Source organism: Cynocephalus volans, chromosome 13, assembly GCF_027409185.1.
Source record: "Cynocephalus volans isolate mCynVol1 chromosome 13, mCynVol1.pri, whole genome shotgun sequence".
Taxonomy (NCBI): domain Eukaryota; kingdom Metazoa; phylum Chordata; class Mammalia; order Dermoptera; family Cynocephalidae; genus Cynocephalus; species Cynocephalus volans.
Genome location: NC_084472.1, coordinates 41807769 through 41830024, shown reverse-complemented (window position 1 = coordinate 41830024; position 22256 = coordinate 41807769). Strand labels below are relative to the sequence as shown.

Genomic DNA, 22256 nt, shown 5'->3' with positions numbered 1-22256 from the left:
AGTAGTGAACAGCAGGCAAGTCTTCTGTCATCTTGAAAATGATCTTCTAGCAAAAAATACATTTATTAAACAAGTAATTAATTTAAATAATGATAAGACTCTAAAATGGAGATCCACAGAGTGCTAGTGTGAGGGCTCAGAGAAGACCTCTCTGAAGAAGTGATATTTAAGCTAAGCCCTGAGGAATGAAGAGGAGTGGATATTAGGTAAAGTGTTTGCTAAAAATGGAGGAGGACATCTGAAGCAAAGTGAATAGCAAATATAAAAGCCCTGAAATAGAAGATATCTTGATATGTGCCAGAAACTAAAGAAAAATCCAGAATGACTACAAAACAGGGAATAGTGAGTGAGAGCTAAAAAGTAGAAAGGAATTAGGCCATGCATGATATTTTAAGCCATGTCTTTATTCTAACTGCACTGAGAAGCCATCAGAGGATCTCAAGGACAGGAGTCACTCGGGGAAGATCATTGTAGTTCCTGTGAGGAACAGGTTAGATGGAAAAGAAAATGAACTTCAAAAGATGGTTAAGAGATTGGTAGGAAAGGATGGTGTCTTGCACCATGATAGTAGCAGTGGGATGGAGGAAAAAGTAGAGAGATTTGAGGAGTATTTAAGGCATCAAACTTGTTAAAGACTTGAGAAGAGTTGAGCAAGAATGATAAGGGTGCTGGAGAACTTTCTTCATCTTGATAAGTTTAATTTGAAGGCCTAGGAAGCATCCAAGGGGTGACGTCCAGTAACAGTGGGGTCTGGACCTCAGAAGGAAAATGAGTTGGGAGATCTTGTTCTAAGAGTTATTTGTGCAGAGACAGAATTAAAGCCATGAATAAGAGTGAATGAGAAAGTCTATGGAGAAAGTGCAGCTTGAGCAAAACAGGTGTGGCCTAGAGCAGATATCTGAGAATTCCAACATTTGAGGTTAGATAATAGAAAAGGAAAAGGAGGGGGAGAAAGAAAAGAGGATGAGGAGCTGTTACCTCCACACTTTGTATTTCCTTCCAAACTGGAATGTGTTTAGGAGGAAGACATCATCTGGGGAAGTCTGTAATGCTCACCAGCCATTAAATCCCAAGATGTGGAATGTTGGTTCCAGACTCCATAGTTTCTGTGATGTAAATTTAATAGAGGAAATATGAGGTCACATTGGTTTTCAAATAGCAAAGCAATTAAAAATATTTTAAATGTTTACTTCTCCTTAGTAAATTCTAAGAATCCCTTGATGAGAAATTTTGTTATACAGCCAAACACTTAAGCGACAGGAAGAAAGGAGGTGGAGATGAACAGCCTTCTGTCATTTATGGATTCATGTTTATCATACAAAAATGCTCTCCATTGTCTTCTAAATACTTATCCAGACACACACATGAAAATGTCAGGGAACCTTTCTCACCTAGCCTCACCTTCTCTGCTCTCTAATCCTTTTTGTAATGTGAAATTGCCTTTTTATACCTGGTTATTCCAATCCATCCAGAGAATGGTATGGTACACATGAATTTGCAGCAACAAGGACTCTCTAAGATTAACTATTTCCATCCAAAGTGTTTTCTCTATTCTTTACTCTTTTTCTAGCTCCCTGAACTTTGAGGCTATCCCCTGTTTAAATTTCACCTTGCATAAAATAACATACATCTTTTGTTCAAACTAACAGTCATTTATAAATAGATATCCAAGAGATAACTGTACAAATGCAATGCCTTTCTCCTGCTAAATTCTTATGCATCCTTCAAAATCCAGATTAACTATCATCTTCATGAACTCATCCCTGATGAACCCAAATGAAGTCAGGCACTTCCTACTCTGTGCTCCTAAACTTCTCTGTTCATACCTCTATTTGTTGCACTCACATAGCTGAATTGTAATTGTCTTGCCAATTAAAATTGGAAGACTTTGAATCTCTCAAGGATACAGACCTTGTTTGATTTACATTTATATTCCCTTGCACTCAGTAGGCATTTAATAATTACATGAATAAATGAATAAATTGATGTTAAACACCAGCTTGTAGCAGCTTCTGGATCCTAAGTACATGGCCCCAGAATTTCATCCTTTTCTAGACTTCCATGGAGATCTCTTTCTCCCCTCTAGGTGTTTGAGACATCTCCAGATGCAGCACATCATGAGATACTCTTATTAAGGCATTTGTAATTCTCCAAGGGTACATGTCATTGGTTGAATAGTGTCCCCACCCCCACCCCACAAATTCTTGTTTACATAGAACCTCAGAATGTAATCTTGTTTTGAAATGGGATCTTTGCAGATAAAATTAGTTAAAAATCTTGAGATTAAATCTTCCTGGACTTAAGGTGGACCCTATATCTAATGGCAACTTGTTTCCTTATGAGAAGATGAGAGAACACAGAGAGATCATATGAAGATGGAGGCAGAAACTGGAGCTGGAGATAGCAGTTACAAACTAAAGAAAACCAGGGACTGCTGGAAGGCACCAAAGCTAGGAAGAGGCAAGGAAGTATTATTCTCTAGAGCATTCAGAGAGAGAATGACACTGCTCCCACCTTGGTTTCACACTTCTGGTCTCCAAAATTGTGAAAGAATAAATTTCTGTTGCTTTAAGCCACCAAGTTTGTGGTAATTTTTTATGACAACCCTAGGAAATAATATGGTAGGGAAGACCTTTCTGGGGAATAGTAAAGACTTCACTAAGGTTTCAATTCAGTTATGTTTCTGCAGCAAAGAATCTGCTTCAGGACTTGCTGCAGATGGAAAAATATTCAAGGCCATTGGGCCAAGATAAAATGCACCAAGTCAGAGTGCCATCCCATCACAGAGCCCAATGTCAATGGGGTTAATGGCAGCATCGTGAAGCACAGCAAGGCTGGTTGGCCCAGAGTCATAACACTCAAGGTGGTGTTAAGTAGTGGTCTGTTTGGCAAACTTGTTGCTCCTAACTTTTACAGCTGGGGTCTCCACAGCTCCAAAATCATTTTGGTGGTAACTGGGGCACAGAAGCCAATCATTCTTCTAAACATGAAAAAGAGGAAAATTCCAGAGCTAAAGGCATCATAAACTAGCTTCTGATTCCATTCTGAACTTGTCATTTAATTCCAGCCACTGGGACCTCTGCCTTGTGACCCAACTCCACCAAGCATCCTGCCATGACTACATCTCCCTGTCTGTGGTTAACAAACTCTCTTCTGTTCCCACCTCTTCACTGAAAGTTCTTCCTATTGTCCTACCTAACTTGAACTCCCTCCCAGGATGGTCATCATATTTGTAGCATATTTGCTTGTTCTGTCTTCTTTCCTTGATTATCAGCTCCACAAGTACCATTGTCTTGTTCATTGTTCTTTCCCTAATGCCTATCACAATGCCTGTAATATAATAGGGACTCAATATATTTTAACAGAATTTGATTATACCCCTATTTAAGTCTCTCAGACTGTTCCCTGTCTTTCTGTGCTTCAGTCATAGTGTTCTCCAGAATGAGTTTTCTTTGTTGCCTGAGTGCTTCAAAAAATTGAATTCTATCCATGAGCCTGACGCTCATTACTAAGTCCAATAATACTGGCTGCCCCCCACCCCCAGACACTCACTGTGCACATATCTCAACTTTCTCAGTTTTCTCGATGCGTTTTTCTACCATGCAAAAACTTGACAGCCAGTCAGCCAATTTTTCAGCACCACGGACAGCTCTAAGGCACTTCAACAATGTGGCTATCTGCTACTATTATCATTTCTATGCCAGGTTCTCCAAAGACCTTGAAACCTCACCCCACCCCCACGTTGGATAACCAAAGACTATCTGATTGCCTTGGCCCCATAATGGCTCTTGGACTTAAAGAAATTCTGAGTCATTGATGTGATCCTCTTCCCAATGTGGGCAGAGAGGTGGGCCTCCTGCATTCCAGTCATTAGATTTGAAAGCACGATTATATCATTGATAAAACTTGAGGCTCAACAGGGAGAGGAAAATTTCTGTATCCTTGCTGAGTGCATGTGGTTGGGATACTAGAGTCAGGAGACAAAGAAGTACGGGTTCTGTGCCCAACTTCCTCTTTATAGTAACTTTCTCCTCCAGGGACGGAAGTTTAAATGTTAATATAAGCAAAGAACATTAAGCACGTCCTTAAATTCTCTCTATGCCACACTTTTTTCATATTTAGTTTAAAAGTGTCTTAGCTACATTAATGCATCCCTGGCATAGAAATTTATAAGGACAAATACATTTTGTTTAAGAGTCTTCCACAAAAAAAGGTGAGGATTCATGAACAAATACCATATAAGTAGGTTACAAATATTTAGTTAACTTAAATCACAGCAATTTTCTCTTTCCCTGACTCTACCTTTTCATCTCACTTTGTTTATCCAGTAGTTCTTTTTTTATGAAAAATTTTCAACATGCACATAATGAAGGGAATAATGTAATGAACTTGCACATACCCATCACTCAGGCTCACCAATTACTGTGATTTGTCACATCAGCTTTACCCTTCCTACTTTTTCTTTTTCTTTCTTAACTTCTTTTTGGTTGCTGGAAGATACAAAATCAATTCCTAAACTTCATGTCATTTTACCCCAAACATATTTAGTGTGATCCTCTTTTTTAAATAAACTATGTTCTTTCAAAAATCGCACCATCATTATTACACTTAAAAATGATTTTTTTGTATCATTAAATTTCCACTCCATAGAAAACTTCCCTAATACTGTGTATGTAGTATACAGGACATATGTAAATTTCCTCAGTACTGTATATTGAGGAGATTTGTGAGAAATACACCATAGTGAAGAAATACTGTGTACTGATGTAATATGAAGTACACAGGAGTCCCAGTCTTACTGATGATAACACTAAATAGTGGTTACAGGGGCTGTCAGCCTGATCTCCCCATTATAAAGTTCCCTCATAACTCTTCATCTAACAGCTTCATCCAGGAATGATCAACTACAGTTACAAATAGGGTTTTTCTAATTGTGTCATTTCTTATCCACTTACTAGCTGGAACTTTTCTGTAAAAAAAATTGCCCCTCAGGCTATTTGATTACCATGAAATATAGTTCATAAAGGAAAATCAAGATAAATGATTAATTCTTCTCCTTAATTCCAATTACCCAGATAGCTTTCACAATACTGAACAAATTATAACCAGAGTGTTCATTTTCTAATTTGTCCTACTCTTCTTGCTTCCTCTGGTTAAATTAAAACTCTGGTGAGATAAAAAAAAAATTTTACTACAAAATGAATCTATATGTTTTTTAAATAAGGTAAATTCATAGACATATAAAGGACCTCAGAAACCACCTGTTTTAACTCCCACATTGTACAAGTGAGGAAACTGAGGCATAGAGATATTATAATGTGTTCAGTTTGGTTGATATGCCACGACCAGAACCCAGATCTGCCAAGTCCCAAACTGTCTCCCTGGGTCGCTTCTTAGATGATAGACATGTAACAGTGTTTGTCGGATGATAATAGCTAGATTCTTGTACTCTTCCATAGCTGGTGCTCTGTGATGGTTCCATATCTCATTTCAAACCATCTGTTGATCTTGATGAGTAAATGTGAGTTAGCCAGATGAACCCTTAACTTGCCAAAGGTTATTTTCGAGGAAAGAGTCGCTTGGTGAAGTGAAGTGTATCATTCTACCTGAGAAGAATTTTCAATGGCTTGCATTGGAATACAGAACTGACTGTTCATTTTTGAAAGTAAAAATAATTTATCAGTTCTATGTTTATTGAATACTAAGTACATGTCCCTGTGATACAATTAAGACATAGTTCCCATTGCCTAAAATCTAATTGGAGAAGTCAGACATACACAGAAAAATAGTCATATAAGACTTAGGGCACAACCATGACCTCAACAGCAAAGATTTCCCAAGATATCTGTGAGCATGGCCAGGAGAATGGACAGACAAGGAAAACTGTGGGCATGCAGATGTCAAAGGACCTCGTGGAGGAGGTGTGACCTAAGTTTGTCCAGAGCATCGGCAGGCATTTAGGGCAGAGAAATATCTTGGTGCCATTATGAGAGGAGGAGACACCAAAGAGATGCGTAAAAACTCCATCTCACTGGGATAGGGGTTTTGAATAAAGGCTCTTTCTTATTGAGATGAGAGAAAAGGTGGTTGGAGTCAGGTGAAGAAGGCCCAAAATATGTAAATACAGAGTTGGGCTCTTTTATGGCATCAGAGGTGGAAAGCCACTGGGACATCACAGGCAATAGATGGCATAATGCATCCAGCTGCCAGTTCCACTCCCATTCAGAGTCTGTCACCTCTTGCCTGGAAATATTGGGGCCCCACACTGGTTCAAAGTTTCTAAGCCTTTTTCTTAAAGTAAACTTTGGAAGATTTGGGATAAAATAATCAATTCTACTAGAACAGGCCATTGCTTCCTGGCGGGGTTTTAAATCTTTCTCCCCTCCACTCCTAAAACTCCACACCAGTGTGCTCTTCCTCATTCTTCCCTGTTCAGTAATAGTGCACATGCATGCATTCAGTAAACATTTGTTGAATAATATGCCAAGAACTGGTCTAAGCACTGGTATACAGTGGTGGATAGATAAGGCAAGACTGCTGCTCTTAGGGGCTCACAACCTAGCGGAAGAAGACAGATAGTACAATATATGAGGAAATAAAAACAAGATTATTTCAGATTGTGAGGTGGGTTAGTAATTGGGGATGAGGAAGCTTCTGCAAGTAGGGTGGTTAACAAGGCTTTCCCTAAGACAGAACATTTAATCTGACATCTCAATGACGAGACAGTGTTGGCATTCAGAGCCTGGGGAGTATTGTTCTAGACAGAACAGTAAATGCAAAGTTTCAAAGGCAAGACAGGGTTTCATATGTCAAGGTATTTTTAAAAGGCCAGCGTAAATGGAATATAGAAAGTGAAGTTGTGAGCAGTATGAAATGAAACCAGAGAAATGGAAGAGGAGCATGTCAGTCCTTACAGTCCTTTGCCAGCAGTTTGCATTTTATTCTGAAAGTGATGGGAAGTTGTTGGAGGGTTTTATATGGAGAAGTGACTTGTGATTTTACAAGATTACTATGATGCATGGAGAAGGATATTAATTATAGCACTGTGTATAGAAGTAGAAATCTGGAGAACAACTAATTATCCATCAACCGGGACAAGGTACGTAATTTGTGGTGTATGCATACAGTGGAATGCCCAGCAACTGTGAAGAAGAATGAAGCAGGTATTTATACTCTCATATGGGTTGTCTGTGAGTGAAAAGGTAGAATGTCAAACAGTGTGGAGTGTTGGTTATCTTTGTGTAAAAAACTAAAGTAGAACACTAAACGAAAAGACTTTGTAAGGAAATGTATTCTCTAATGATCGGTTTCAGGTGGTTCCCTACTGGTTCTCAGGGTCAGATAGGGTGTCCACCATCTCACTAGTGCTGGCCACACAGTTAACCAGGAGCTTTAACATCTACCCCCTGTGATCTGGGTGACTGGAAGTGTGTGTCCCTCTTTGTGCTCATAAGACCTTGAGATCAGAGGCAGGAACTATCCACAGTTGTTGCTTTGGGGAGTGTCTGATCCTAGAGAAATGCTGTTTGAGATTGCCCCCCATGACCCCAGGTGGTATGAGAGGAGGAGGGGTGGGAGCAGATCACACCCATGCCTTCCTTGTGGGGTTGCCTTGTGGACATGTGAGCAGTGAGTGTCATCACCACAACCTGCCAGACCACTGGATCTCCCCATATCTTGGGCTCTGTGGTTTTAAAAGTTCTCAATAACTTTGAAGAGTGGAGAGTAACTGAACCAGTGTGTGGTAAAAATAACATGCACCTGTCCCAGCAAATGAACATCATGTTTGATAACTATGCTGTGGTGGGAGCACTTCTGAGGGAAGCCCTGCCAATTACAACAGAAGCAGCAGTATGTTGCATACTAGGCCAAGACTTGTCAGATTTAGCAACATATCCTAAGGAAGTAGCAGCTTCTGATTCCTACTATGATTGTTGAATAGTTCAGCCAAAGTCCCCAAAGTCATAACATATTCATTCATTCAGCACTCATTGAGCAACTGCTACCTGCCAGTCACAATGCTAGGCATTAGGGAAACCAAAGCAAATAAGACCCAGTCCCTGCCCTCAAGAGCCCATGGTCTGGGGGATGAAACACATGTAAACAATGACAATCCAAGGTGGTCAGAGTGTGGCCAAGGCAGGTGCAGGAAGCTCTAGGAGCATGGAGGAGGACACCTCATAAATGCCTAGCATGCAATCAGGGGACATTAGGGAAGGCTTGCTGGAGGAGTTGATACCTGAACTGATTCTGGAAGTATAATGGCATGAACTGGGTGAATATTTGTGTCAGGAAGTAATAGAAGTCATCCTTCAGCTTTGTGAATTGCACAAAGATCTATTTCTTGGGTCAGAGACCTCTATTGTAAGTTTGAAGAAAGATATATGCCCTCTCTCTGGTAAAATTTCCATGCATAATTATAGCTCAATTACTTGGGTCCATTAGATGGCTGAAATCTCATACACAAATCCGCTATGGGTTCATGAACCCCAAGTTAAGGGTTTTGCAAGGACAACTATATCCCCTGGGATTGATGACCCCCCAGAGACCACCTGACCTAACCCCTCATTTCATCAACAAGGAGATCGAGGCCCAGAGAGGACAGAGAACTTGTCCTGGGCCACACAGCCAACTGATTGGGGGTGGGGAGTGGAAGTCTAAAAGGGAAGAGACAGCATGTTCATCTCCCAGTCCCCATGATATCTTTTCCACAGGAATATTTCCTGGCTGGCACCTGAGCTATGTGGATGTGAAGGACAACTCCCGTGATGAGACCTTCCGCTTCCAGTGTGACTGCTGGCTGTCCAAGAGTGAGGGTGATGGGCAGACGGTCCGTGACTTTGCCTGTGCCAACAACGAGATCCATGATGAGCTGGAGGAGACCAGTACGTGGGGAGAGCAGGGGCCCAGCCTGGCTGTGCCATCTGGGCTGACTCTTCAGAGTTAAAGGAGAGTTAGCTCAGGAGGAGGTGGGGAAGGGTGTTGGAATAAAACACCGTCACAGCCGGAGAGGTGTCAGATGCCCAGTGAAGGCAATAACATGGAAGATGCAGGAGTAAACACCTTAAATGTTGCTTGGTGAACCTGAAACTGCTCATGTCCCTGAATCATAGGCACTAATGAGGTGGCAGGAAAACCCACTGGGGACAAGCTCACCCTGACCTGAAGGCTGGTCTGGACTGGGCTGGGCAGGTTGTTGTGAAGCTCTCTCTGGTTTATTCTCATATCATAGACTCCATCCAATTGATGCCCATGGCAACAGCTGCCAAATCAAGCCTTCCTAGAAACAGAATGCAGGAGAGTCAGGAACTGCATCAGCCACTTTCTCTTTGTCCTTTCCTCGGGGGTTATTTAAAGGGAAAGAGTAATTGATCCCTAAGGGAGATACCATCAAAGCCTAGGGAGGTGTGTCTTTAATACAGATGTCTGAGCCCAACAGATTAGAAGAAGGCTTATCAAAAGCAGAGCCTGACCTATAGAAGGGATTTTCCAGACTGTTATTAAGGCAACACTAGCTGCGGTAAGAGGTGAGCACTCAAATCTGTGTCTTAGCACAACAAAATGTATTTCTCACTCCTATAATACATAGATCAGCATAGGTGTTGGGTGGGAGGTCTTCCGTGGTGTGATTTAGAAACCCAAGCTCTTTCCATCTGTGTCTCTGCCATTTCCAACTGTGGCTTCCACGTTTCTTGCATTTGGGCAAGGAGAGCATGAAGAAGGCACACTCCCCTATCTTCTCAACACATGAACACATTCTATCGGTGAGAGCTAGTCACATGGCTCTGCCAGATGCAAGGGCAATGCAGTTCCTGGCTGAGCAGTCCCTTCTGGTGCATCACCATACACCATGGGAGGGAAGCATGGATCTTTGGTGGAAAGCCACCGTCTCACACCCATCTCTGCCACACCATCCAAACTGCCCAATGATGAAATTAGCTACCTTGATAGGTAGGGCCCCTGGGAGCATTCAAACAAAAACCAAGCACCCATTTGTTGAGTTTACCATATGGGTATTCCTGCCCTAATTCAGAAGGGGCACTCCCAGCTTCTGTAATTGTACATTGTCAGGAGCTACGGGGTGCCCGGTTTTATTTTAGAGCAATGCACACTGCTTTGTGACCTCTAGTTCATTTGTATTACCCTTAGTACATGTGTTGGTCTCTCTGTACATCTGAAAGCTACCACCGATCAGAAACATCATTACTCATGTTTGTAGGTCTCTGCAGCTCTGTAGGCCTTGGGGCTTAGTAAGTGCTCAGGTAGTTGGTGCTCAGTGAGTGGAAGGAGAGGTGGTCCTTTTCTTTCAGCTTCATGATCTAGTTACAGGGAGAACCCTAAGCCCCTTACACAAGTGCCAGGATGAGCAATAGAGGTTCCTCAGGCTGCTGGTGTTCAGGGGAGGAGAGATTTGTAACAAAGGCTTAGAGCATAGTTGCTGAGTCTCCTTCACAGATTTCCTGCCAAACAGTTCCTAAGGCTTTCAGGATTTGGGCTGGCAGGTGGATTGCAGAGCGGAGCTGACTCGTGTTAGTTCTGGGAGGATGTGTACATGACAGAGATGGGAGGGCAGGGGCAGAGCCAGGAGAGGGCCTGGATGAGTCCATCTTTACTGGGAGTCTGCAGAGGGCAGAGCAGTACCCTCTGGGATCCCATAAGTAAAAAACAGCCACACCTATGTCCCCAGATGGAAGCTCACCCTGAGGGCAGTCATGGATGCAGCTAATCCATACTGAGCACCCACAAGTGCCTGGCCCTATTCTGACTTCTGGGGACACCATTGAGTGAAACAGACCCTGCCCTCATGGCATTTACATTCTGGTGGCACTGACGCCAGGGGCAACTCTGGGCACTCAGCTTGTGAGGACAAACACCTTGTACCTAAACAGAGCTTTATATTAGTGAAAGCATTCCACACCCACATTCTCATGAGGTCCTTGCAACCCTACTCCCACGCCACGAGGTAGAACACAAATTCACACTCATATCATGAATAAGGAAAACAAAAAGACAGAAATGTTAAGTGATACAGCCAAGGACCACTGTACTGCCCAGGATGTCTTGTCTTTATCGGGCCTGCCTGCTCTTCCAGACCAATCATTGCCTCACCTTGTTTAGCTTCCTGTTCCTGCTTTCACCCCCAAATCTTGATGGTGGTTCTAGAAGGTGCTCCCAACCCTCTGTGAGCATCTGCCTCTGCAGGTGATGCCAACATTGGCAATCTTTAAGTAATACAAATGGCTGGGTCCCACCCCCAAGAGATTCTGTTGTACTTGATCCAGGGTAAGGCCTGGACAGTAGGATCACATGCTCAGGTGTGCACATGCATGAGTGTATGGGCATACATGCGCATGCAGACACACACACACCTAAGAAGACCAAACTGTGTCTCTTGCTGGGACATCCAACAACAAGACCAATGCCTTCCTCTTTACAGTTCTCCTCCTTCCCCTCTCCACTCTCTTGAAGCCTTTTGGGGCTGCTCAATCATCCTTACCTGCAACATTTCCAGCCCAAATACAGTCCAACTTGCTGGCCAGCTCCACAGGGATAGAGCACTCACTATTCACAAAGCAGTTCTGTTAGAAAATCTATCTTCATATTTATGTTTTGGAAGTTTCCATCCTTTGGTAGTCCCAATGGGGTTAAACAGAACATTTCAAGAGTAGTCAGAACTCTTGGTTGTACGTGCCTGAAACCCAAATCTAAGCTGGCTCCAGCAAAAAAAGAATGTATTGTTTCCCAGAACTTGGAAGCCGTAGGTGGCCCTAGCTTAGATTTGGAAGTCTCCAGAGGCTCCAGTGGTTTCAGGATGTCTCTGTCTGTCTTTTCTCCTCAGCCCTGGTCCCCTCAGTATGTTGACTTCATTTTAGTGCAGACTTTCTCTACATCACGGGAAGGTGGCTGCTGGTAGCTGCAACTCCACATCCTTCCAGCTTAATAGCCTCAGTGGAAGGGAAGAGAGCATCTTCCTGGGGAGGATTCTGATTGGCCAGGCCCAGGACTCACAGTCCCGTCCCAACCTCATGGCAGGATCTCCCCAATGTAGAGTGGTCCTGATAACATGAGACGGTAAATTCCAGTGCACACTAGAAGCCCAACTTTCCTGCTCCTGGCACTCTTTCATGGCCATCGTGTGCCCCTGTGGTTCTTGTCTCAAGAGTTCATTCCACAATGTGCACTGGTTCTTTTCTATGTCCTCCCACCCCCTCTCAGTCCATCCTGGATTGCTTGTTCATCTCCCTCTGCAGATGCCATGCCCAGAGCAAAAGCTAAATTTCCAGGGTGGTCCCCTCTCCTGTCCCACCACTTGAAACACTACTCGTGCCCCCTAAGCCTACGGTGGCTTTGCTGGAGGTCACCTCATTCTGGTGACTCCACGGTGCTTCTTCCTTTGTGTGGCTGCTGAGCCTCTTTCTCCAGGTGGGCTTGTCCCATGGGTGTGGTAGCCCCGTGGACCAGCCATACATTGATCTCTTGGGCTCATCGCTTTTACCTGCCCCTTTCATTTTGGTCCCTGATCCTCCTCTGTACATTTCCTCCCAGCAACCTGTGGACATGGTTGAGAGTCATGCCTTCCACATTTTTATCAAGCCATTGATAACATGGGAAAGAGGGTGAGGTGAAAGTATGCTGATTGAAGCTTCCTCTCAGAAGGCAGCTAGCAACATTTGTTTCTAATCTACCTAAGTCTTCTCGCTTACAGACCTTGCTTCTCTACCTTACCCTCAGGACCATCAGAAAGGGTCTGTTACAGTCCGTGCACACCCCACCTGCATCATCTCTCGCCATCTCCTACTTGAGTTAATCATGGTGAGCATGTAGGTTCCACGTGCTCCCTGCGTCCTTGGTGCTGACAAATCCTGTCCTTGACAACACACAGGATCCACTTTGAATTCGCCAGTGTCTGTTCGCGGAGCACACCTTAGCCTCTGCTGGGAAAGCAGAAGGACAGTGGCACAGCCCCCCTGGCTATGATAGCTGTGAGTCCCTGGACTGGAATCTGCCCGGCCTGTGGAACCCCTCCTACTTCTAAAGTCATGTGCCATCTGTGGGTCTCTTCCTCTCTCGTAGGCCACCTGCCTCTTTGTGTAGATTCATTCTACCTGTCTCAGGTAGCAGAGATTCTCCATGAGATAAGTTACAAAGGCAGCAGGGTTGCCTAGGAGCTGGGATTGACATTATATCAAGCTTCAGGCCTGGCCTTCCCTTCCCTTAACTGTCTCCATCATATCTCTGAGATAATGGCACAGAAGCGGAGCTATCCCTTTGGATCCAGAATTCCAAACCCTCAATGATTCATTTACTGAAGCAATAGCTGTAAACACAGGGGACACTGCAGACAAAGATACAGTGTGTTCTCCTGCGTGCCAGCTCCATGCCTGGACTGGTCCCTGGAGAGTGGGACGGGATCACATGTCATGCCCCTCAGTATCTTTGCTTATACTCTTCCCTCTGCCTGGAACATCCCTCCACTTTCTGCTGATTATAATCATGGCTCTTCTCCAAGGCCAAGCTCAAATGCCACGCCCTTCATGAAGCTTCCTGTGATTAGCCCAGTCATTCATTCACTCACTCAAAAAATATTTATTGAGGGCCTTCTATGTATCAGGAACGGCTCTGGGCCTGTGAGAATCTCTCAGTTGAGCAAAATGAAGATGCCTATCCTCATGGAGCTTACATTTAAGTGGGAGTGGAGAACACAATAAACAATAAAACAAAGAAAAGCAAGTATGTAGCATGAAAGAAGGTGACAAGGCAAGAGAAAATAACAGAGTGAGGTAAAGCAGACCAGGAGTGCAGGGGGAATCAGGTTGCAATTTTTTTTTTTTTTTTTGTCTTTTTCGTGACCGGCACTCAGCCAGTGAGTGCACCGGCCATTCCTATATAGGCTCCGAACCCACGGCGGGAGCGTCGCTGCACTCCCAGCGCTGAACTCTCCCGAGTGCGCCACGGGCTCGGCCCTCAGGTTGCAATTTTAATTAGAGTGGTTGCGGAGGACCTCCCTGGGAAGGTGACATTTGAGTAAGGACAGGAGGAAGTGAAGGAGTGAGCCAAGCCACATGGGAGAAGGGGACAGAAAGGGGAAGCGCTCCAGGTGGAAGGGACTGCATCATGGAGCTCTAAGGCCAGAGCATGCCTAAGTGCACTGGGAACAGCAAGGAGGTGGAGTGGCTGGAGTGAGCAAGAAAGAACATGCTAGAAGATGAGGTGGGAGAGGTAAAGGGGAGCCAGATTTTCTCTCACCCTCTGTTGCAAAGTTATCACATTCTGCCATCCAATACAGTCAGTGTCTGGGGCTGGGGATGGAGAGGGAGTTCTGGTGTCGCCCAGAATCTAGTCCAGTCCTGACACTTGATACCCACTTAAAGTCTGGATGAATGAACACCAGGCTGACATGCAGGAGGGAAGCAGGGAGGAGGTTGCTGCAAGGCTGAGCATGACACAGAGTGACAACTGAGACCAGACAGGGCTGGCAGTGCTTGCTGGAGTGAGTTCCGGGCTCTCCTGGGGCCCTCTGCCCACCTGGGTGTTTCTCCTTGGCATCTTGTCAGCAGGCCCTGCCCACCCTCTTTTCTCGGCATATGATCTCCATTTGCATCTGGGGACTCTTCCATCCCTGAGAGCTAGACCCCATGTCTCTCCGAGTGCTCATCCCCACCTCCTGCTTCGTTCCCAGAGGCTCCCATGTTCACCTGGCAAAGAGGTTGCTACTCTAAATAAAATGGGAACCATCACTTTGGCTCCAGAAGTGAGACAAGTTCACCTTATAGCACCTGGGATATGGCCATTTTAACCCGCCTCTCCCACCCCCAGGCTGTGGCCTAAGATCAGACAAAGGCCCCAAGGGAGTGGTCATTGTCCTCCTGCCCTGCTGGTGGGCGCTGCTCCCCTCTGCTGACCCTCTCCCACCTGCTCCGTTACAGCCTATGAGATTGTCATAGAAACGGGCAACAGAGGCGAAACCAGGGAGAACGTCTGGCTCATCCTGGAGGGCAGGAAGAACCGATCCAAAGAGTTTCTCGTGGAAAATTCTTCCAGACAGCGGGCCTTCAGGAAGTAGGAGGAGGGGTGTCCATGGGGGAGTGGGGTGGGTGGGGTGGGTAAGAGAGGGACCCCAAGAATCTCCCCCCATGGTGAGAGCCATAGGTATACAAATGGGCCTAAGCAGCAAGTACTTATTGAGTACCTGCTGTGTGCCAATCCTGTGCACGTTCCTGTGAATGAAACATTTATAAAAGGGGAAGGAGGGCCTGCCATTTGATGAGAACCCACTATGTGGTTATTCACTGCAAACACTGTCCCGTGTCCCTATAAACAGGATCTCACCTCCTTCTCCCGTCAGAGCTGCCTCTGAACTGCTAAGACACCCACCTCATCCCCCTCCTGTCTCCAGAATTGCTTATAGAGGATCCCCCTCCCCCTAACTTCACTGTACCTTTATCTTAGCCCATTCAAGCTGCTATAACAAAATATCACAGACAGCATGGCTTATAACAACCAAAATTTATTTCTCACTCTTCTGGAGGCTGGAAGTCCAAGACTGAGGCCCCAGCAGATGTAGTGTCTGGGGAGGACCCTCCTCCTGCTTCATAGATGGCAGCTTCTCGCTGTGTCCTCACGCGGTGGAAGGGATGAGGGGGCTCTCTGGGGTCTCTTTTATAAGGGCACTAATCCCATTTATGGGGGCTCCACCCTCATGACCTGATCACCTCCCAAAGGCCCCACCTCCAAATACCATCACATTCAGGATTAGGTGACAACGTATGAATTTGGGGGGGATACAAACATTCACTGTATAGCAACATTGCATTGTCCTCTACATCAGGACAAAGTCTGGACTCCTTAGACTGGCCCTTACAGACCGCCACAGGTGCCTGCACCCCACCTTCTGCATTACCATTTCCCTCACTGAACCCAAACTCCACCCAGGCCAGCTCTCTCCCCAGAAGTATCTGCACCTCCACACCCCACTCTTCCCAGCCCATGACTTCACTGAGACAGGTCCGCCTCAGGGGCCCCGTCCTTTCCTTCCTCCCTCCTCTGCTCTCTGGACCTCATCACCCTCTTCATCTCAACACCCAGGGCCTCACCTCCCCCCAGCTCCATCCCATTCATTGGTGCTGGGACCAGGCAGCTAGTAGGGCTTTGTAATTGTGGTGGTCTTGTTCCAGAACTAGACTGAGTCCCTCAAGGAACGCGAGACTGACATCAGGTCTTGCTGTCCTCGCCCTGTTTCTAGCCCAGTGCCTGGCAGGCAGTAGGCACCCCATGAAAGCTCACCTGCTTCAGGTTCTGCATGGGCAGCTCACTGGCCACCCTTTGTTTCCTGCAGGGGGACCACAGACACATTTGAGTTTGACAGCATCTTCTTAGGGGACATTGCCTCCCTCTGTGTGGGCCACCTCGCCAGGGAGGACCGGTTCATCCCCAAGAGAGAGCTGGTCTGGCACGTCAAGACCATCACCATCACGGAGATGGAGCGTGGCAATGTGTACGTACTGCGCCTCCCGCAGGAAGCGCCACTCTCTCAGCAGGGGACAAGGACTGAGGGGGACCATGGGCAAGAGGGCAGGGTACAGGGATACGTCCCCTCTAATGCCAAGGTCACCCCATGCTAGGCTTCCTACAAGGTAGGAAGGGAAGAGGCAGCTGCACGGTCCTGGAGCTATCTCAACTATGGACCTCCACCAGAGGCAGGGGATTAGACCAGGTGACCTTGGTGTGTCAAGACTTTGAATCCAGGGACATGTCCTTAGAAGAGCACTGAGAAAGTCAAACAGTGCCATTTGGCAGAGCTTTTCCTTGCCTTCCCCTCCTCTCACTCTATAATGACAAAGAGATAAAGCTTTGAAGCCTGCTGCTTACAGGGTCCTAGGGAGAGCCCACCCTCTGTGTGGGCAGAGTAGCGACCAGAGACAAACGGGGGTAAACCAGCAAGTCCACCTGCCACCGAGCACCCCAGATAAGGGGCTTTGTACTTCTCCCATCAGGGCCTTTTAGAGACTCAGGCTTTTCTGGAGGATTAAGGGTCTTAGTTACCTGGGCAACATAGTCACAGCCATCAATTTGTCTAATTAAAACTGCTTGGTAACCACTACTGGAAGCCAGAAAGAGCCCTGAGGCTCTGGAAGGCAGGAAAGACACTGAGAAGGAACCAAGGAGGGGTGGAAAGGAGAAACTGAGGGCAGATCACAGGGCCAGCCTGCTGTTTGCCGGGGCACCCCAGCCAGCACCACATCCCCTCCCGGGGCTGGCCCTGCTCATTGCAGTGCCTTTCCCAGTATGTGCACTGGACAGAAGCAGCAGCCGGGTGGGCCCTCAGGAGTCCACCTTCTCAAAGCAGTGCCTGTGCATGCTCCGCCCGTGACCTGCAGGCTCCCCGGATTTGGCTCTCCCAGACCAAGGGTCCTCTTTGGAAATCGAGCAGGGGTGCTGACCTCTGAACTTCTGTCTTAGTCTGCTCAGGCTGCCGTAACAAAATACCAGAGACTGTGTGGCTTAAACAACAGAAAAGTATCTCATAGTTCTGGAGGCTGAAAGTCTGAGATCAGATTGCCAGCATGATCAGGTTTGGAGCTCTGATCTCTCTTCCTCATCTTGTAAGGGCAAGAATTCTATCCTAAGGGCCTCACCCTCCTGACCTCATCTAAACCTGATTATCTCCCAAAGGCCCCAACTCCAAATACCATCACATTGGGTGTTAGGGCTTCAGCATATAAATTTGGGGGAACATAATTCAGTCCACAGCAACTTCCCTCTTGAGCTGTGACATTATTGTTGCTCCTTTAAAGAAAACCCAGCCAAGGTGCAATAAGTCCTGTAGGAGTTGCTGGGTGTGGCTGCTAAGAGGATTTGAGAGCTGGGAGACCAACCTAGAAATAACTAAGAAGAGTTAATGACTCACTCAGCAAGTCAAGACCAGGTCAAAGCCCCTTCTGCTGCCCAGAACTGCCTGCCAGCCACAGGACATGTGGCTGCTGATATGCTCCTCTGCAAATCCCCAAAATAGACACAATAATGTAAAGTAAAATGGTCACCACCCGAGTTACCTTTAAAACCACAATGCTGGCTGTGGGAGAGATGGCTAAAACTGTCGATACCACCTGGCACCTTCCAGCCTCAGGAGGAAGGGGAGGAAAAGGCCCAGCAGTGAGCATCCTGCCCCCCCCCCCCCCCCAGTGCTGGGGCCCAAGTTGTAGCATTTTGCATCCAGTAGGAAGAAGCAGCCGCTCCCAAGTGAATAGTCTTTTACTCCACTGCCAGGAGTGTGGCCTATTGTCAGCATGTCACTGGGGCTGGACAGGGAGGAAGAGAGAGCTGCAAGGAAGAGACTCTTCCTGAAGTGAAGGGGGTACAGGGATTCCAGGCCCCTGGAGCTGTTGCCCCATCAGCTGTGTGCCCATCCCCTCTCTGTGCCTCATGCTCTCCTTTTGGGAGGGGAGCCAGATGCTGTCTAGAGTCTGAGGTAGAGGACGCACAGCAGAGTGCCAGCCTGGGGAGCTCTCAGAAGCCCCAGCCCACCCCTGCTCACCTGCATAGGTCTCAGGTCTGTGGTTTCTGATGGGTGCAAACCTGTCTCCCCCAGAAATTTCACCTTCATCCAGAAGGGGAACTTTGCAGGCACATGTAAACACCGTGGCTAATTCCATGACGTTGTTCTAGAAGGCACATGCATTCTGTATTACAAAAACCACTTACTTAGCACTGTACATACATCCAAAGTTCCTTTCCAATTACCACGTTAACCACATTTGAATTTCTATGAATTAGAAATGAATTTCATCTCAATCGCTTATAAACACAATAACCTCAAATTTCTCTCTTCCAGTCTTTTCTAATTCTGATCCCTCTTTTGCAGTGTGCCCTTTACCTTTCTGACCAGTTCTTGTTCATCACTAATATCCTCGGGCTTTCAGTAGAAGGACACATAGAGGCTTTATTTATTTTTTAAACCAAAAACACCTTTATTGTCTTATCCCAATGGCATATCTAATACATAATCATCATAAAACTTTATGCAGTACAAGAAGGTATGTTAAAAAGAGTAGAAATTCCCTAAAGCCCTGCCCATCAGAAATGGCCACCATGAGCATTTTGATGACCCCAAAATACCTTCTCCAGCATTTGTCTAATGTCTCACATCTGCAACATTCACAGAAGTGTGGTCATATTATACATGTTCCTAAATATATATCATTGCTTTTCGTCCATTTTTCTCTACTTGTGCCTCTACTCTTGCTGGCCACCCTACCCCTGTGTCCATTGGGAACAGCCTGCTGTGTGTCCTTCCACAGCTGCAGCCTTGATTCCACAAAGTCCCTGAGTCCCACATCTTGGCAATCTTATAATTATGTCTATTAGAAAACATTTCCTTATATCTACACCAGGGAATATATTTCAACCATTAAAAATAATGAATTAAATATGTACCAGATGACTTGGAGCAATTCCCAGGAAGTATTGTTGAGTGAGAAAAGCAAGATGCAGGAAAACATGTCTTATATGGTGCCGTTTTGAAGAGGGAACACTGACATCCCCATATGTCTATGTACACGTGGGTCTAGGCAGGGTTGAGATGGAGGGAAATATGGCAGGCCTATGCCCTCAACTGTTGCATGGGTTATTTGAGGTGAAGATGGGATGGTGAAGTGGAACAGGAGGAGAAAGAAAGAGATAGAGCCAAGCAGAAAGGAAGCAAGAAAGTACATTTACAAAAGCGTATATATGATCAGATGATTTGTGCATTTATAGAGAATTATGTATATTACTGGGAATGTGCATAAAGAAATACATTTTTAAGAAATTTAAAACAAAGAATGCAAATATTTCCCCCTGAAGAAATTGAGGTAAGTAACTACAATCCAAAACTTATCAAGTGATCTTGGGAAGAGAGATCTCAAAACAGAATAAGGATTTCCTGCAAAGTGTCTTTAAATGGCTTGTTCTTCAGGGGCCAGGCTGGCCCTGGCTCTGTCACCTTGAGTGGGGACTTTTCTTCCCCAAGCCTTAGTCCCCCCTTCTGTACAACGGGAGTATGATGCTCAGGGTTGTTGGGGGAATTCATGAGATGCAAGAATGTGATGCCTGGCCTTTGGTGAACATCCAGAAAACCAAGTTCTTTCTGCTGTTAAAATTTTTCACCTTCAGTAGGATTTGATTTTACCCGACTGGGCACAAATTTTCAGTGCTGCATTCCTGAACTTATTATTAGCTAGCAACAGGACTGCTTATTTCCAAAGCTGTTCAAATATGAACAATTTGGAGTGGGAAGAAGCCATAGCAATTGTTCAGTCCAAACCTCTAGCTTTGCCATTGGGAAAATCAAGGTCTGGGTAGGGGATGTGACTTGCCCAAGGCCGCACAGATGGTTGGTGTCAGGGCTGGGGCAGATCACAAGCGCCCTTATGCTCTGTGTGGCATTTTCTCATTGCACCCTCTGACTTCCTCCTTGATAATTCTTGGACTCACTGCCATTACCAGAGGCTAAAGTTGGAGTGTGTGAGGTAGGGTTAGAGGGGGACTTCTTGGTCCAAGACCATTTCTCTTGACCCAGGACTTGCTTTTGCTGTGGCAGCCTCTTCAGTAGAGGACTTTCTCTTACTCTTTGCACTCTGCAGTCTATGAACCCCCCCCCCCCCACTCTTGTAGTTCATCCAAGTGAGAGGGACTTGGGAGCACACATTGCATAGTCATGTTTCCACTTGGCTTTGCCTGGGATTGTCACTCTGGATTCGGCTGCTTCCTTGGATGGTGACAACACCAGTAAAAACATGAATCAGTCCCTTTGAGGGAGCATGGATATCACCATGGTGGAGTGAAGTGAGCTTGGAGGAGAAGAGCAGGCAACAGGGCAGACAGGGACACATGAGGAGGAGGGTCAGATCACATAGGGCCTTGCAGGCCATTGTGAAGTCTTTGGTTTTTCCTTGACCTGGGAAGCCATTGGAGGGTTCTGAGCAGAGGAATGCCATACTTGGGCTTACCATATCAGAACTGACCACAGGGAGCAAGAAGCCAGGAGACCAGTTAGCAGGCTCTTGATACTCTCCAGGTTAGAAAACGATGGCAACTTGGACCACGGTAGCAGCAGGACAGCTAGTGAGATGCCAAACAGTTTTTCAAGTGGGCTGATTCTGGATATATTTTGAAGATAAGGTCAACAGGATTTGCTTATGGTTGGATATGGAATGTTAAGGGCAAAAAGAGAAGTAGGAGAATCAAGAAGCAACTAGAAGGATGGAGAGGCCACTCCCCTGTGGATTTTAGGATAAACAAGACCCCATACGTACACTTTAACCCTGACATTTCCAGCCCCAATATCCTGTCACCTGATGAAGGGATCATTTATGGATGACCAGGGGAGGGCGTGACCCTCAGCTGGTGTCCACCGAGCCCTCCTTTCTCCCCGCACCTCTGCCAGGTACTTCTTTAACTGCGACAGCCTCATCCCCCTCAAGAGGAAGAGGAAGTACTTCAAAGTGTTCGAGGTTACCAAGACAACGGAGAGCTTCGCCAGCAAGGTCCAGAGCCTGGTGCCAGTCAAGTACGAGGTCATCGTGACGACAGGCTACGAGCCAGGGGCAGGCACTGACGCCAACGTCTTTGTGACCATCTTTGGGGCCAACGGGGACACAGGCAAGCGGGAGCTGAAGCAGAAAATGCGCAACCTCTTCGAGCGGGGCAGCACCGACCGCTTCTTCCTGGAGACGCTGGAGCTGGGCGAGCTGCGCAAGGTGCGGCTGGAGCACGACAGCAGCGGCCACTACTCGGGCTGGCTGGTGGACAAGGTGGAGGTCACCAACACCAGCACTGGTGTGGCCACCATCTTCAACTGCGGCAGATGGCTGGACAAGAAGCGGGGGGACGGACTCACCTGGAGAGACCTCTTCCCTTCCGTCTGAGGGGCCGGGGGACTCCCTCCCTGCATCCCACCCTGTCACGGAGACGCTCCTGACCACACCTTCCTGCCCTCCACCTCGGCTTTCAGCATCCCTTTCCTGAAGCCTCCAGGAGCTGGGACTGGGGCCAGGAGACCACTGAGAACTTCATCGTCCTTCAGAGGCTACTATTGTGGGTGTCTGTGGTGTCCTGCTCCCCTCCAGTCACTTGGACCTACTGGAATCATAATCAGCATGTGTCATAATCCATGTCTGCACAAAAATCACTTTTTACACTTCCTCTTCCCATGATAAGAGTGGTGACCAGGCTGAGACTTGCTATATAGAAAGTGTATGGGAAATTGGGACTTCACC

The 22256-nt window shown here is 46.3% G+C and overlaps 1 protein-coding gene across 3 annotated transcripts in view; it reads left to right on the top strand.

Moving 5' to 3' along the window:
* LOXHD1 (lipoxygenase homology PLAT domains 1) overlaps positions 1–21905 on the top strand; it is a 182936-nt gene extending 161031 nt beyond the window's left edge. For all 3 annotated transcript variants that reach the window (XM_063077310.1, XM_063077309.1, XM_063077308.1), the window contains 4 exons: positions 8715–8885; positions 14928–15060; positions 16337–16495; positions 21425–21905. In XM_063077310.1, the coding sequence (XP_062933380.1) occupies positions 8715–8885; positions 14928–15060; positions 16337–16495; positions 21425–21905 (944 nt within the window). The remainder of the gene's footprint in view (positions 1–8714; positions 8886–14927; positions 15061–16336; positions 16496–21424) is intronic.
* Positions 21906–22256: the final 351 nt, after the last annotated feature.